Genomic DNA, 17154 nt, shown 5'->3' on the forward strand with positions numbered 1-17154 from the left:
GCTTATCACTGCATGTCATTAGAAGGGAAGATGCTCTTGCTGTGTTGCTTTTTCAAATATAAGCAGGAAGCTTTTCTTCATTTTAGCACGTAAAAACGCAATTCACAAGCGTATTGAACCGAACGGTTTGATATTATATTGAGAATTGTGACATCCCTAGTAGGGGTGTTCATTTTCTTTACTGTAAAATCTAATTAGTTTGCCTTACTTTAAAAAGCATGCAAGCTAATTGTCTTAAAAACGAAGTAAAGTAAAAAATACTTTTTAGTTTTTACACCTAATTTATTTTAACTTAAATAAACTAGGTGTGACTTTCAAATAACCAATTTATTTAAGTTGAGCTAACTAATTTATTGCAACTGGGAATTTCCCAGGTGTATTTACTTGTACAGCGATCCAATTTACTGTGAGGGTTACTCCAGCAAATTAAGTGCTTCAACGGTCCAGTTAACAATAGCACACATGCATGTGCAAACATAACTAGTAGAGAGACTATAACGGCATCAACAACTGCAGTTCATGCTTTTTAAATAAAGCAATCTACTGTAGTTGTCATGCTGGTTTTTGAGTTTTGTTTCTGGTTTAGGTTTTCATGTCCTTTATTTTGATATTTAGCCTTGTTTCATGTTCCTGTCATGTGATTCCCTTAATCCTCATGTAGTCCTGTCAGAGATTTTCTTACTATAGGGAGGTGAGAGGGTCTGTATTACTTACTATTGGAAAAGTAATAGTCAACTTGGATCACGTGTGCCTTTATAACCAATCACATAACAGCCTTGACGTCACTGAATTTCTGTCAGAGTTGTGCAACACTAAATCACCATAGGAGTGAAAGGGAAGTGCCGTAAGCTGAATCCTGCCTGTTGCAAAAAGTCAGTGACTTCTCTTATAAAAGAGCAATTTTTTTTCGTGGTAAACTCTAAAAATACTTAAATCCAAAAGTATTGTTTAGTGTAAAACTTGTTGAATGATAGATGAATTTGCGGCTACTAGTACTACTATAATACTATATTTATAGATCCATCCTCGACCTAACCGACCTAACTCTGGAGCAAAGCATGTTGGGAGCTATAAACTAGCTTGACATGGTACTCATAACAATCAATTTATCTTAACTAGCGTTTTCTGAGGGCATATTACACAAATAGACATAGATACTAGATTTTTAAAATTAAAATCAACCAGTTGTTGTGCATTAAGGAAAGTCAACTGAAAAGTGTTACGTAGGGTTGGTGCCAATAACCTCGTGGTTAGTGTGTCGACAAATGGTGCAAAAAATGTGTAATTAGCACTGAGGTTGAAGGAGACATAGACTTCGCACTGTTTTATATCAGTGTGTCAGATAAACTGAGAGTCATAGTTGTGTTGCTTTCCAGGTTTAATATTTGTCCTGCTGATGCTGTAAATAGGTAGTTGACATAAAATACGTCTGGGGAATTGACATCCTGCTGTGTGCAATGAAATACATCATCTACAACTGTTTTATAGTATTTTCCCACCCTTTTATAGTAAAAAAAGTATGAACGCCTACACACAATGTTCATTGAGAAATAAATCTTACGGAAAAAAAATCTTTTTATTTAGGCCATAAAATACAGTGATCAGTGCATACCAGAAAACTGCACAGTGTGAAGACAAAACATTTTTGATATCACATTACCAGTTCAATCAGGAAACTCATGGTGTAGGCTGATTTTTCTTTGGTATGTAATTTGCTAGCAATCACATTGTTTACTACATGACACGAGCTGAGTGGCCTCAGCTGTAACTTCAGCTATTGAGCTTACTTAGTCAACATTTAAATAGTCTGTTGAGACTGGAATTTGTCAAGGACCGGAATTAGCCAATTTTCCACATGATTGGTCCAGAAAAATGACCATCCGGTCAGTCTGCCGATTCCGATCCGGTCTGTTTTGACCTTATACTTACGTTCACATCCGCATAAAAACCTGTTGTCAAGTTCTTCACTGTGAGTGAAGAAGACAGAAAGTTCGTAATTTGTAATACGTGTAGGGTGAAAGTAAACAGTGGGGGAACCACCACAAGGCTCGATTAACGCTTGTCTGTGACAAGTAGGTTTTTTTTTTTTTTTCATTTTGTCTAAAATTATTAAGCTGGTCTTTAGCTGGTCATGAGCTGGTTTAAGCTGGTCTTTAGCTGGTCATAAGCTGGTTTAAGTTGGTTCTTAGCTGGTCATGCGGTTACAAAAAAAAAATATTTATAATATATGTTTTAAGGAAGTAACATTACACAACCAATATATTTCCCCGAATATTAACACGATTGCTTTTATACAATAGTAGTTCAATAAATAAGAAAAAAAGTTAAAGTGACTTACATTTTAGACACAATATTGAGTGTTTTTGCTCAATTTTACTGACAAAAATAGTTCCAATCAAAGCCACAACAGAATTGTTGTGTCTGTGAGCAACACAGCGGTGTTTCGTTTCTAAACCAATCTGATTTTTTGAAGGAATCGAGTGAGTCAATGATTCAGTTGCGTACGTAAATACAGTCACTTAATTGTTTCTAAATGAATCAGCCGTTTAAATGAATTGGTTGAATGAATGTCTAGAGTAGTCAACATTTGAAGTGAATCGAAAAAGTCAAATCACTCAAAATTGTCTTAAGACAAGAGCGGGTATTGTTTTGGTTTTAGGACAACTTTGATACTACTATATATGTATATACTATATATACGACTATATACTACTATAAATGACTTTACTATAATGATATTTTTTGCCACCTACTGGTGGTTTGGTTTCATATTTAAAGGTATCGTTGCATTTTTCCCAACATTTCTTATTTGTATGTTCAAAAATATTTAAAACATTAATCTTATGACGTTATGCTTTTGCAATTTTGTGGTGTAAATGCATTTGTGCACCTCAGCTTCAATAAACAGTCTGTGTAAATATGTCTGATGCCACTTCAGATAAAGCTTCTGTGTTTCCTGCAATGGAAAGATGGAGTTTGTTGATACTGATTTCAGTTGAATGGTGACAACTCCACAGTTTCTTATTAGGCCTGATTGAAACATTGTAAGAATTTGATGTGAAAGATGACAGGGGAAAAAATTACCATTTTTAAACAGTGGGAAATGACATCTGTTATATACAGCAAGTCCTTTTCAGTTAATTGTTATTTCTACCTCTTCCCAGTCACAGAGCACTTTATTTTAAAAGTTGTTTAAGTGAAAAAACATCTGTAACTTAGTCCAGATTGAGGGAATTGTAATATTTAATCATTTCTTTTATTATATAAATAAATAATTCTTTGCATTAATATATATAGATTTTTGTTTATATACTGTATGCTGTCAGTTACAGTAAAATCGGTATCGAAAGGTCACACTTACAAAAAAAAAACGGAAATCAGAATCAGCCAAGAAAATTGCTGTCAGTGCATGCTGCAAACCGGTCCACAGTGTGCTATCAGAGTCTGATACCCTCCACCTCCACCAGCACCACTTGTCATCTACAGACCATTTTGCACATCTTTATTTGTGCAGAAGCAGCATTTCTATCTTTGTCTTGGCAGAAGCGAGTCTCCCTACTTGCTCTGAAGCAGCAATAACAGCTGCAGGAAAGTAAATCTAGCCTGGCAAGACCAAATAAATTAACATTGTTTTATCCATTAATGTGCTAAAACTGCTCCAGTGACTGAAATATACTTTTTTTCTATACATTCACACAGTTATTAACCTTAAAATCTTGATGTTGATACTATAAGAATTCCATGGATATTTGCATCTACTAAACATTAGCTTAAGTTTAAATGTAGTGACATGAGACAGCTGTGTTTGTTCTAAGAGCTTTAACTTCTCTTGACTTTGCTTCATACAAAAATGACTTTTAGACTATAAATATTTATAGTGCTTAGGTTCTTAGTTTTTGCAATTTTCTGAAAGCAAATGAAAAACTGTCCAACAGTACAGATGAAAGCAGAAAGCAGTAGACTAGACAAAATATTTCTGGACTTTACCCAAAAAAAACCTCTCAGCTATGCCTTTCCACTTTATCTTCATCAGTCCCATTACTCGCTGTGCTGAAATACAGTATTAATCTTTTTGTTCTCAGTCAGATGACTGTGGGAAATATGAATATAACCGATCTATGAATTGAGCCTTGAGCGCCAGATGAATAAAAACTTAGCAGCCCTTTGTTTTTTTCATTTATTGCAATTCCGAAACATTTCCTGAGGCTTTTATGTGAGGGAATTAGTGGCAAACTAATCATGTTCTGTGGAAATGAAGAATAAATACAGCAGGGTTCAGATGTCTACTCTCAGACCTTTGGACGCCATTACACATCTTCAATCACTGTTCACTCAGGTTTGTTCCAGTTGTGTATAGACTTAATATATCTGTGTGCATATGTACACCTGCACATGTGTGTGTTTATATGCTCCGAGCTCCGGAGGGCGGATGGGTGTCCTTCTCCTCGGATGAACACGCTGACCTGATTATGGGGCTGTAATCTCTAATCTCATCATTTGGTAGCATTATAAAGCTCATTATTCCTTCTAAGCGGAGATATGTTTCACTGTACGGGTGGCAGACGTTACTCTTAATACCAACATCATGGAATTATGTTGTGTAGAGTATAAACTGCTGCAAAGAGGGCTGAAATCCCAGCAGGTGATCTGGTGCCCGCTTCTTCAGAGAAATGTCCTCATTAACAGAACTGTTTATCTAGTAAATAAATACTTTCTAAGAGTGTGGGTCTTGTACTGTATAGGTTACTTTATCGTTTATGTATTTAATCAACACATGTTGATTAACATGCTAAAGCACATGTAAAGTACTTGATTATAATTTTAACTGTAGTGTGCTATTCAGTATTATTTTATTAACATTGTATATTATTTTTAAAAGTTAATATATTTTGAATGTACTAAATTGCAGCTTCATCACAAATGTATAATTACAAATACACTACCAGTCAAAAGTTTTTGAACATTATGTTTTGTAAAGAAGTCTCTTCTCCTCATCAAGCCTGCATTTATTTGATCTAAAGTACAGCAAAAACAGTACAATTGTAAAATATTTTTACTATTTAAAATAACTGTTTTCTATTTTACAATGTAATGTATTGCTGTGATTTCAAAGCTGACTTTTTTGCATCATTACTCCAGTTACACTATCTTTCAGAAATCATTCTAATATTATGATTTGCTACTCAAAAACATTTATTATTATTATGTTGAAAAAAGCTAAGTATGATTTTTTTTTTTTTTTTTTTGATGAATAGAAAGTTTAGAAGAACAGCATTTACGTGAAAAATAAATCTTTTGTAAAGATTTCAGATAAATGCTGATCTTTGGATCTTTGTATTCATCAAAGAATCTTGAAACTGTTTTAACTGAATCTTTGAAACTCAACTGTTTTAAATATATAGATAAGAATAACAATAATAAATGTTTCTTGAACAACAAATCAGCATATTAGAATGATTTTTGATTTCTAACACTGGAGACTGGAGTCATGATGCTGAAAATCAGCTTTGAATATTCAAATAGAAAGCAGATATTTTAAATAGTAAAAATATTTCAGAATTTTACTGATTTTGCTGTACTTTGAATCAAATAAATACAGGCTTGGTGAGCAGAAGAGACTTCTTTAAAAAACATTAAAAATCTTACTGTTCAAAAACTTTTGATTGGTAGTGTATATTTAACCCCGACATGAGACACAAGTTTCAATAGAAATTACATTCAAGTATCTTTTAGTTTACAATATAATTATATTACATATAACAATTTACTTAAGGCCTAGATAAGTCAAAAAGAACTCTAAAGTTCAGATAATTGTGTTATAACATTTTTTAATGCAGTTAAATTACCCAAAAATGAAAATTCTATCATTAAGTACTCACCCTCATGTTGTTCCAAACCTGTAAGACCTTCATCTTCGGATCATAAATTTAGATATTTTTGATGAAATCTGAGAGCTTTCTGAACATTTATAGACAGCAACGCAACTGACACGTTCAAGGCCCAGAAAGATAATAAGGACAATGTTAAAATTGTCCATGTGACATCAGTGGTTCAACCTTAATTTTATGAAGCTACGAGAATACTTTTTTTGTGCAAAGAAAAAAAAACAAGATTTTATTGAACAATTTCTTCTCTTTCGTGCCAGTCTTTCACATGCATTCATGATAGTACCTTGATGCACACATGCATCTTTACTGCTTCTGCTTGTAAACAAAGCGAAGTGCATCCAGGTTCTACATCAGAACATCGACTCCTGCATCAGCAGCACCACACGCATGCGTCGTGTTACTCTCGTGAACGCGCGTCAAAGACTGACACGGAAGAAAAATGGTTGAATCAAGTCGTTATGTTAGTTTTCTTTGCGCAAGTTCATATATTTCTCTAATAAGTGGACATACTCTTTTTAAAATGATTCTAAAGCATGCTTCTTTTTCACTAGTTGGTTGATCAGCTGGTTTGTTTTCACTGTCATAACACAGTATCCCTTGAAGGTTGTGTTGCTCTTTGATTTGAGCTGTTGTGTAAGAGCGGTTTGTTTCATTAGTCTCACTCTGTGGTTCTTAATGCATGTTTGGGTTTTGTCCTTGGCTATAGAGATGTCTCTTTGAAAGTTGTCCTTGATGTAGTGAATTGCTGAGAGTGTGTTTGGGCAGTGCAGCTCTCGCCTTGAGGAAGAAACAGAGTTTGCTGAAGAGAGAGAATAGAGACCCACATTTTTGTCCCATCTGTCAGCACTCTAAATAATACAGAGAATTTCTTTCCTCTCTAAATTTCCATCTGATTGATAAAAGCATGCACATAGTTCTTACCAACATTATTATGTATCCAGAGTATTGTGAATAAGTGACCTTGTACCTGAAGTTAATTTGTGTTGGTTCTGAATTTTATCCTAAATTCATTATTTTCTGCATTAGGACTTTTGTTTCTGATTTTATTCATAGAGATGTAAAGTTTGTAGAATAAATGACAGTCCATGCATGCAGGAGCACTAAACTTATGAATAAGTTGAATACTAGATTGTGATGATTGATTTTTTTTTTTCTGTGTTCTGAATAAAGGGGAGAAGAAATTGCCTCAACTCAATTTTTCTAGCCCTACTACCTTCCTGACTTTCTAAAACGTTTTCTGTAAAATTATTATCCAGTTTCATCACTGTGCAATCTACATTTTCATTATGTTTGAATTCATCTAGAACATTCATCATACAAATAATGAATGTGCGGTATAACCAAAATCTTATATATCAAAAGCACTATATATCATGAAAAACTGTATATATTCCTTAACATATTAAATAACTGTAAGACATATTCCATATTAGTCTGTCAAGTGACTTCCTCATTTCATCTTGACTCTCTGTTTTCACACTGCATGTTTTTTCATCATTCTCATGTGTGAATGTAAAGCAGTCCTGCCTAATGAGATATCCAATCATATCTACTGCAGTGTCTCTAGTTAACACTTTTATTATTAACTATTTTCATAGGCATTGAGATAGAAACACTATACTTAGGTCACTAAAGTACAGTGTTTCATTGTAGTGTGTTCTTGTGTTTTGAATTAAATTGTACAGGACAGCTGGGAGATCGTCGAGGGTTTGCGTGGTGGTCTTTCCAATGTTCAGGAGCCAGAGAAGCAGTCCGGCTTCATGCTGAAGAAGAGAAAGTGGCCTATGAAAGGCTGGCATAAGGTATGTGGGAAACAGTCACGCATTAATGCCTCTACTAAAGGTTTATTTAAAATATTTGGTCAGATGAGATGTTGTCAGTCCATATGTCAGTAAAAATGCACTTGTATTGTGTACTCTTCAATTGCACACATTAATGCACATCACAGTAACCTGCATCATTTCATATTAAAGCGCGGATGAAACTACGTGATGCGTGTCAGATTCGTGTCACGTTCAGCAGCTCTTAAAGTCCACTCCCAAAACAAAGATTCACATATAATGTACTCACCCCATTGTCATCCATTGAACTTCCAACATGTAGTTTAAATGCGGCTTCAAACGATCCCAATGCGGTTGTAAACGATCCCAACTGAGGAAGAAGGGTCTTATCTAGCGAAACAATCGGTTATTTTCATAAAAAACACAATTTGAATACTTTTTATTCTCAAACGCTCTCCCTGAACTCTGTGTATTCTGACTCAAGACAGTTAGGGTATGTCACAAAACTCCAATCGTATTTTCTCCCTCAACTTCAAAAATAATTTCAAAATCATCCTACATCACTGCAGATGTACCGACCCAGTCTTTGCAAAGTGCCCTGGTGAAAAAACCAGCATATGCTGGTTAGGTATGTTTTGATGCTGGTTTATGCTGGTCCTTTGCTGGTTTATGCTGGTCATGTTGCTGGTCAAGGACCAGCATCAACCAGCTAAGGACCAGCAAAAACCAGCAAATGACCAGCTTAAACCAGGACCAAAACACACCTAACCAGCATCCCAGCATCAGAACATACCTACCAGCATATGCTGTTTTTTTCACCAGGGTGAACATCCAAAGAAGATCGAACACCCTTAACAAAGGTAAAACCACGATATAGGGAGAACATGAGATTGGAGTTTTTAGACATACCCTAACTGTCATGACCTGGAACAAAAACAGTTTAGGCAGAGTAAGACAAGACGAGCGTTTGACATTAAAAAGTATATAAATTGTATTATTTTTATGAAAATAACCTATCGTTATGCTAGATAAGACCCTTCTTCCTCTGCTGGGATCATTTACAACCGCATTTGGGATCGTTTGAAGCCGCATTTAAATTGCATTTTGGAAGTTCAAAATCAGGGCACCATATCAGTTCATTATATGAAGAAAAATGCTAAAATCTTTTCTTCAAAAAGCATAATTTCTTTACAACTGAAGAAAGAAAGACATGAACATCTTGGATGACAAGGGGGTGAGTACATTTATGTGAATCTTTGTTTTGGGTGTCTTTTGGAGGGCTTCTCTTTTAAAAGCGGTCATCGGATGCAAAACTCACTTTTACAAGTTGTTTGAACATAAATGTGTGTTGGCAATGTGTGTACACAACCAACCTATTATGATAAGAATCCACCCAGTGTTTTTTTTTAATCTTCATAAGTAAAATTCTCTTTTTTAAACCAAGCTATTCTCAGCTTCTTGTCTGTGTGACGTCACACCAACCAAGACCGCTCCCACGACGGTTGGTCTTACCTTAGACCATGCCTTAAATGAGCTGAGTGAGCTGAGAACAGGCCAACCGCCATTGTGTCTACTCCGATGCAGGGCAAGACATGAATGTCTCAGATTAACAATTGAGTTGTTCTTGGATGTAGTAATGAACATAGCAGTCGTCATTTACTCCCGACATCTGAGCCACTGGAGATGCAGATGATTAACTTTACTTTCGTTTCTGAAGGAAATGCGCCCAGTGATCTACATAAATGCATCTATTTTTGCGCAAATCATTCGTGATCCAGCTTCACCTACAGCAGAAGTGAGAATCAGGGTTTTTTATGCATCTTTGCAAATTGCCTTTCTTAATAATGTGCTAGTTAGCAAGTTTCGCGGCTAAAGTAAACAGAACGGCTCTTCACCCCACAGCTTAGCTATAATATGAGAACATAAACAAAAGCTTAATGTTTATTGTGATATCTTTTTAAAATATGCATCATCTTGCCTGTTATGGACTAACAACAACAACAAAAACACCAGAAAAATGAATAAAGCCCACAATAATGTCTGTAGTGAGTAAAGCTACAAATCATCCAAATTGTTTATTTTAATTTTTTCAACAAAGAGTGCTTTTTGCTTTTAGCCAAACTGAACTAAACAGGTTAAACCAGAAATTATGATGATTTATGATTAGACCGGCATAAAAATTCACTTTAAATAAATGGCACAGTCATTCCACTATCTCCAGTGTGGGGCATTGTGTTCAATTTAAGCACACAAACACAATTTAAAAAGGTGATACGAGCACTTTTGATGAATAAATACTTTCTGCTATGCAAGTTTAATATTCATACAACCCTAAGTAAGCCATTCAAAGGTCTGTTCGCCAAAAATACCCATATTCCCCTTCAACCAAAAAGAGTGAATGCAAGAATAGACAGAAAAGAGGCATAGCGATACACAGTCTCTCATTCATCAAGAGTGCGTAAGCGTCCCCTGAGAGGACATTCATCATTTACCAAATAAATCTGACCCGAGTTTCTCCTCTGTTCTCTCCTCTTTGTGCTTCTTTCTTCACAGAGATACTTCTACTTGGACAAGGGCATTTTGAAGTACGCCAAATGCGCAGCTGATGTGAGTCTAAAAGTCCTCGCACGTACACATACACACACACACTCACTCAATCCATTGAACTAAAGCACTCAGGACTTTTAGTGGTCAGTTCCCCATCATGTAAGACTTCCCAGACCTCCAGAAATCTTTAAAGGTCTTACACCTCCATCTTTCTGTCAATATGTGCTTCCTGCTGATAAAAGCCTCTAGCTGTGGCTATATAAAATCGAAGTTAATGTGCCCAGAGTTTGATAGCATCGTCTAGAGCTGATAGTTTGCAAATGTAAGAAACTGTTACGCTGCCACCGCAGTTGCCGCAGTTGCCTTCCCTTATGCCAGTATGCCCTCCTAAACAGCATTATGGAGTGGATGCTTAAGGCCAAGGTATTAAATTATAATGAAAGTGCGTATTTAATCTGCCATATATCTTTTAGATAGAGCTGGGCCCTTTTTGGCCTCTAAATCAAGGGCACTAGTTGAATGTGCCTGTGAGAATGGATCATTGACAAGGTTATGCATTAGCAAAATTAGCCAAAGCCTCTTGCATTTATTGTGCTGCAAACTTGTCACCTTTCATGAAATTTACTGTTTTGAATGCACAGTGTATTTACGGAGGGCTGTATGCTTATCAATTCTGAATTTAGTTACGGGATTACAGATTATGGGATAAATGACTCTTGTGAGTAGGTAACTGTGGATATATATATACACTGTGTGCAGAATTATTAGGCATGTTGATATTCTGGTCATATTTTTTTTCCAAACACATTTTACCAATTCCAAACCACATCAGTCTTAATAACTACTGTTAATTTTGTGTTTAATCATTTATATGTGATATATAATTGTCCGTGAAGGCTGGAAGTGAAAAACTCCTTATATTCAGGTGTGCAGAATTATTAGGCATGTTTTCGTTTACAGCTAAAATGAGCCAAAAAAGAGATTTAACCCAGACTGAAAAGTCCAAATTATTAAATGCCCATGAGAAGAATGCAATACTAATGCATTACAAGAATTTGCAAAGTTAAGGCTTGACCATTGGACAGTGAAATGCTTGTTGAGTCTGCATGGTCAGAAAAAACAGGTGGAGAAGAAAAGATGCATGTTAACTACAAAAGAATTAGGAATTAAGGTGAAGAATTAGGTGTGACACCATCAGGAACCGTTTCCAGTTCTCCAGCGCCACCATTTTCCAGAACTGCAACCTACCTGGAGTCTTCAGAAGTACAATGTGTCAGGTTCTCAGAGACTTTGCTTGGTAAAAAATCCTAAAAATGCCCCTGACTTAATAAGAATAACAAGCTGACGTCTTGTGAAATACATGAAGACAGTTTTTTTATATGCTTTAGAGACAGATAAGTTGAGAGTGTCTCTTGAAGGACAAGCATCACATCCTCTTGTACCTCTGATTCAAGAATTTATCTTCTAAAATCTGGCAGTAAGTTTTGGGAGTTCATTTTAGTCCATCTCTGCAAGTCAGACTTTTCAGGATAAGAGACTAAACATGAACTCCCAAAACTTACTGCCAGATTTTGGAAGATAAATTCTTGAATCAGAGGCACAAGAGGATGTGATGCTTGTCCTTCAAGAGTCACTCTCAACTTATCTGTCTCTAAAGCATATAAAAAAACTGTCTTCATGTATTTCACAACACGTCAGCTTGTTATTCTTATTAAGTAAGGGGCATTTTTTAGGATTTTTTACCAAGCAAAGTCTCTGAGAGCCTGACACATTGCACTTCTGAAGACTCCAGGTAGGTTGCAGTTCTGGAAAATGGTGGCGCTGGAGACTAAACGGTTCCTGATGGTGTCACACCTAATTCTTCACCTTAATTCCTAATTCTTTTGCAGTTAACATGCATCTTTTCTTCTCCACCTGTTTTTTCTGACCATGCAGACTCAACAAGCATTTCTCTGTCCAATGGTCAAGCCTTAACTTTGCAAATTCTTGTAATGCATTAGTATTGCATTCTTCTCATGGGCATTTAATAATTTGGACTTTTCAGTCTGGGTTAAATATCTTTTTTGGCTCATTTTAGCTGTAAACGAAAACATGCCTAATAATCCTGCACACCTGAATATAAGGAGTTTTTCACTTCCAGCCTTCACGGACAATTATACATCACATATAAATGATTAAATACAAAATTAACAGTAGTTACTAAGACTGATGTGGTTTGGAATTGGTAAAATGTGTTTGGAAAAAAAATATGACCAGAATATCAACATGCCTAATAATTCTGCACACAGTGTATATATATATATATATATATACACTGCCCTCCAAAAGTTTGGAAACACCCGTGGCAAAGTGTGGTTTTGGACAATATCAGCATAAATCCTTATCATTTTTTGTTGCAAATACATTAAAGTAACTTGACATTATCACTGAAGACCAGCAATAATAATAATTTTCATTTTGATTACATAATAATGGCAATATATACATGTCAAAGACAGACATGGCCCTTTGCCAGTTGTGATGCCTGGTTACTGTTTTAAACTTGGCCCAGGTTTTTAAAAGATTTTTGGGTCAGCACACCTTAATAGCTTCAACAGTTGATTGCCAATTAGGTTTAGAATACAATGAATTTAAGACTAGATTATCCAGAGCTGTAATAGCTGCTAATGGTGGATATTTATACGTTTTTTCTATGTATAAAGGGCTATTGTTGGATTGCATTTATGCCACCTTTAAAAAGACTGTAAAGAATCTGAGTATATACATCTTTTGTAAAAACTGTATTTAATTCAATTCAATTCAATTCAATAAAATAATTTATTATTTTGCTATTTGGGACCTGACTCGCTTCTCCTTTTTGAATATTGAGGGGTTCAGACGTGTAGCGCTGAAACCCTGTTGTAATTGTTAGAATGGTCAAGGATCAGCAATCTCCATGTGAAACTGATCATGCAGACCAAACCGTAAGGCGTAGGGACTTGAAACTTGGAGGGATGGTAGTACTCATACCACCGACAACGTCACCAAAGCTCGCCCCAATTGGCCTGAGTGATTAAACTACAAAATCGCTTATAACTCCTAAACCATTAGTCGCAGGCTCAATTCTCTCAAGTCGTTGGAATCTCATGCAGGACAAAACGCATGGCTTAGATTCGATTGCAAACCGGGCTAAATGTTTGGGTATTTTTAATTTTTTGAAAAACCTACTTTGGCGTACTAGTCCTAGGCATTTTGCCCAATCAGAACCAAATCCAGTGCAGAAAGATTCTCTGGAAAGTGAATGTCAATAATTATCAAAAAAAAAAAGCTGAACTTTCAAGTCACCGTCGCGAAGGGATGCCAAAACGTTTAAAAGGGGCAGGGCCACTTTTAGTAAAATATGTGTAACTCCTGAATGAAATGGGATATCCTCTGCAAACTCAGAACATGTATGTAAGAGCTCAATCTGAGGTCACAGAAAAAAAAAACATAGCATGGCCGCCACTGGCCGATGAAGTTTGAGCACCTATTAAACAGGGCTAACAGAGGCCAATCACAGCCCCAAAGGTCTGTGAGAAATTTGAAAGAAATCAGCCACTGGGGTGATATCGCAATTTTGAAGGTCATAAGCGATTGTACATTGTGCGTTTTTCGCACATACACGCAATATTCTTATAATATGGTAGAACTCCTCATTTCGGACAACTTTGCCTCTAGAGCCACTGCTGTCAATTAAATCGTTTGTTAAATGATCGAGAAGATGTAAAAAAAACCTGCTGAGCACATGCGACAGGTGATTCTAAACAAGCATTTATCCTTGTAAATACTTGAAGATGTGTTAATGGACCAAAGCCTTAAAGAGATAGTTCATCCAAAAATGAAAGTTACCCCATGATTTACTCAGCCTCAAGCCATCCTAGGTGTATGTGACTTTCTTCTTTCAGATGTATACAATCGGAGTTATATTAAAAAAATGTCCTGGTTCCAAGCTTTATAATTGTGGTGAATGGGTGATGAGAATTTGAAGCCCAATAAAGTGCATACATCCATCATAAAAAGTACTCCACACAGGGTTAATGATGGCCTTTTGAAGTAAATTGATGTGTTTGTATATGAAAAAATATCACATGTACGACAGTTAGCGGAAGAGCTAGAGAATACAGTTTATACAGTTTTAGATATGAATATTTTTCTTACACAAACGCATCGCTTTGCTTCAGAGTACATGGAGTACTTTATGATGATGGATGTACTTTATTGGACTTCAAATTCTTAACACCCATTCACTGCCATAATAAAGCCAGGACATTTTTTTTTATATAACCCCAGTTGGATTCATCTGAAAGAAAAACGTCATATACACCTAGTATGGCTTTAAGGTTAGTAAATCACGGGATGATTTTCATTTTTGGGTGGACTATCACTTTAAATTCTTTACATGCAAACCTCTGTAAGATAGGATGACTAGGGCTGTTGTATCAGTCTGTTGTATTTTTGAAAGAATACAGTAGATTTCATTATTTGTGGAAGAGCACAACAGCCAAGAATTCAGTTTGAATCTATATTCATTTGAGGTTCAACCAGGAGCAACGTATTTGCTCAGTAGTAATTTCAGCATGTTGCAACAAAGCAGCATCTGTTGTATTGATATACAAGGTAGATGTGATATTTATAGGTCAAATTGTCTGTCTGTTCTTTGTGCAGGTTGAGAAAGGCAAGCTCCACGGCTGCATTGATGTGGGGCTGTCTGTCATGGCCATTAAGAAGAAAGCCAAGTGCATTGATTTGGATGCAGAAGAAAACATTTATCACCTGAAGGTATCACAACAATTATAGTATTAGACTGACCTCAGCGTCAGAATGCTCTGCGGTCACAGGAGAAGCTTTAGTGGAGATTTGCCGCAGTTGTACTGGAACATGTTACATTATGATAGTACAGTAGATTTGCTTTAGCCTTATATTAAAGTAGCACTCAGAGGTTATGATTACTTTAATGGAGTTTTGTGGCTATGAGAAAGAGTTTCAATGTACTGTACTTTGATATTCAGAACTGAACTGAGAATGAATTTTAAATCCCAGTATATTTCAGTTTAAACCAATTTTAAGGTAAATTAATGGAATGTTTATAATTTACAATTCAAATTTGAATTATAGTTCTAATTACAATTTAAGTAAAATCCTCTTCTAAAGAGAATCGTTTAAGGGACAAAATCGGTTTTGTCGGCTGTCGTTTGTTTGAACTCTTGCGTGCATTTTAAGCTCTTGATCTCAGGAGTAGGAAGCAGGTCTTTCAAATACAAAGTCATAAGGTCAGCCTTCATCTTGACCATTTTAAAGTGCAGCTGCACGACGTCAAGAAAAACACCTTCCGAATCCTGATCAAGTAGGTTTCCTTCAACTGTGGTCTTCTTGCTTGCAGATCAAGTCCCAGGAGCTGTTTGATGAATGGGTCTCCAAGCTGCGTCACCACAGGCTTTACAGGCAGAATGAGATCGCCATGTTCCCTCCTGAGAAAGCGCTCTTTCACCCTCATTACCCCCTCACCTCCTCCCCCACGATACCTGACAGTCAGTCCATCAGAAAGGTAATGCCATGGGACATGTAGAGGGTTTAGATGGAAAGATAAATGTCAGATAAAATGACAATTACGGTGCAAGTGCTTTAACTTTGAAAGAATGTTAAAGGACTGTTCAAGGTTAAAAGCTCTTTTACTTTTACAAAATATTCTCTCAAAAAAGACCATTTAATTTGTCCACTAACAGTGTCCAACAGTACAGTTGAATTCAAAAGTTTACATACGTCTTGTAGAATCTGCAAAATGTTAATTATTTTACCAAAATAAGAGGGATCTTACAAAATACATATTGTTTTTATTTAGTACTCTGTTGTTACCTAAATGATTCACAGCTTTTTTTGTTTAGTGATAGTTGTTCATGAGTCCCTTGTTTGTCCTGACCAGTTAAACTGCCCGCTGTTCTTCAGTAAAATCCTTTAGGTCCCACAAATTCTTTGGTTTTTCAGCATTTTTGTGTCCTTTCCAACAATGACTGTATGATTTTGAGATCTGAGAGAACTGAGAGACTCGTATGCAACTCTTACAGAATTTTGTCTTCTGGGAAACGTGTAAGTATCTTCTGTAGCTTCTGAAGGACAGCACTACATGAAAAAAATATGTATATTTAGGCGAAATAAAAAAAAGTTTACACATCTTTATTCTGTTTAAAAGTTTTCAACCCCAACTCCTAAGTCATAATTTTTCCTTCTGAAGCATTAGTGAGCGTTTGAACCTTCTGTAATAGTTGCATATGAGTCCCTCAGTTGTCCTCAGTGTGAAAAGACAGATTTCAAAATCATACAGTCATTGTTGGAAAGGGTTCAAATACACAAAAATGCTGGAAAACCAAAGAATTTGTGGGACCTGAAGGATTTTTCTGAAGAACGGCAGACAGTTTAACTGATCAGGACAAACAAGGGACTCATGAACAACTATCACTAAACAAAAAATACACAGCTGTGGAAATGGGAATTCAATAAATAATGTATACAGTATAAATGTATGTATACAGTATATAAAGTCAAAAATTCACATACACCCAAAATAAGAGGGATCATCCAAAATGCATGTTCACTGTGTTTTCCACAAAATAAAGGTTTTTGTTGAAAACAAAACACATTTTCAAAAACACAGTGAAGATGCATTTTAGATGATCCCTCTTATTGTATTTTATTTTATTGTATTTGATTAACTACCTTTACCTGAAAATTGAGTGTTTACTGTTGCCCTTGGCATTGTTGATGTACTATTTCCTATTTAATACTGTATAGCCGCCTTGTCACAATTCTGTATTGTTAAAGGCGGTATATAAATAAAGATGATTTGATTTGATTTGATTTTGGGTGTATGTAAATGTTTGACTTTATATACTGTATACATACATTTGTACTGTATACATTATTGA

The 17154-nt window shown here is 35.7% G+C and overlaps 1 protein-coding gene across 2 annotated transcripts in view; it reads left to right on the forward strand.

Moving 5' to 3' along the window:
* The window catches only part of osbpl3b (oxysterol binding protein-like 3b), a 104739-nt gene that overhangs the window by 53355 nt on the left and 34230 nt on the right, over positions 1-17154 (forward strand). For both annotated transcript variants that reach the window (XM_051131491.1, XM_051131492.1), the window contains exons 3-6: positions 7574-7690; positions 10223-10276; positions 14900-15013; positions 15615-15779. In XM_051131491.1, the coding sequence (XP_050987448.1) occupies positions 7574-7690; positions 10223-10276; positions 14900-15013; positions 15615-15779 (450 nt within the window). The remainder of the gene's footprint in view (positions 1-7573; positions 7691-10222; positions 10277-14899; positions 15014-15614; positions 15780-17154) is intronic.

The sequence above is a fragment of the Labeo rohita genome, chromosome 16, assembly GCF_022985175.1.
Source record: "Labeo rohita strain BAU-BD-2019 chromosome 16, IGBB_LRoh.1.0, whole genome shotgun sequence".
Lineage (NCBI taxonomy): Eukaryota > Metazoa > Chordata > Actinopteri > Cypriniformes > Cyprinidae > Labeo > Labeo rohita.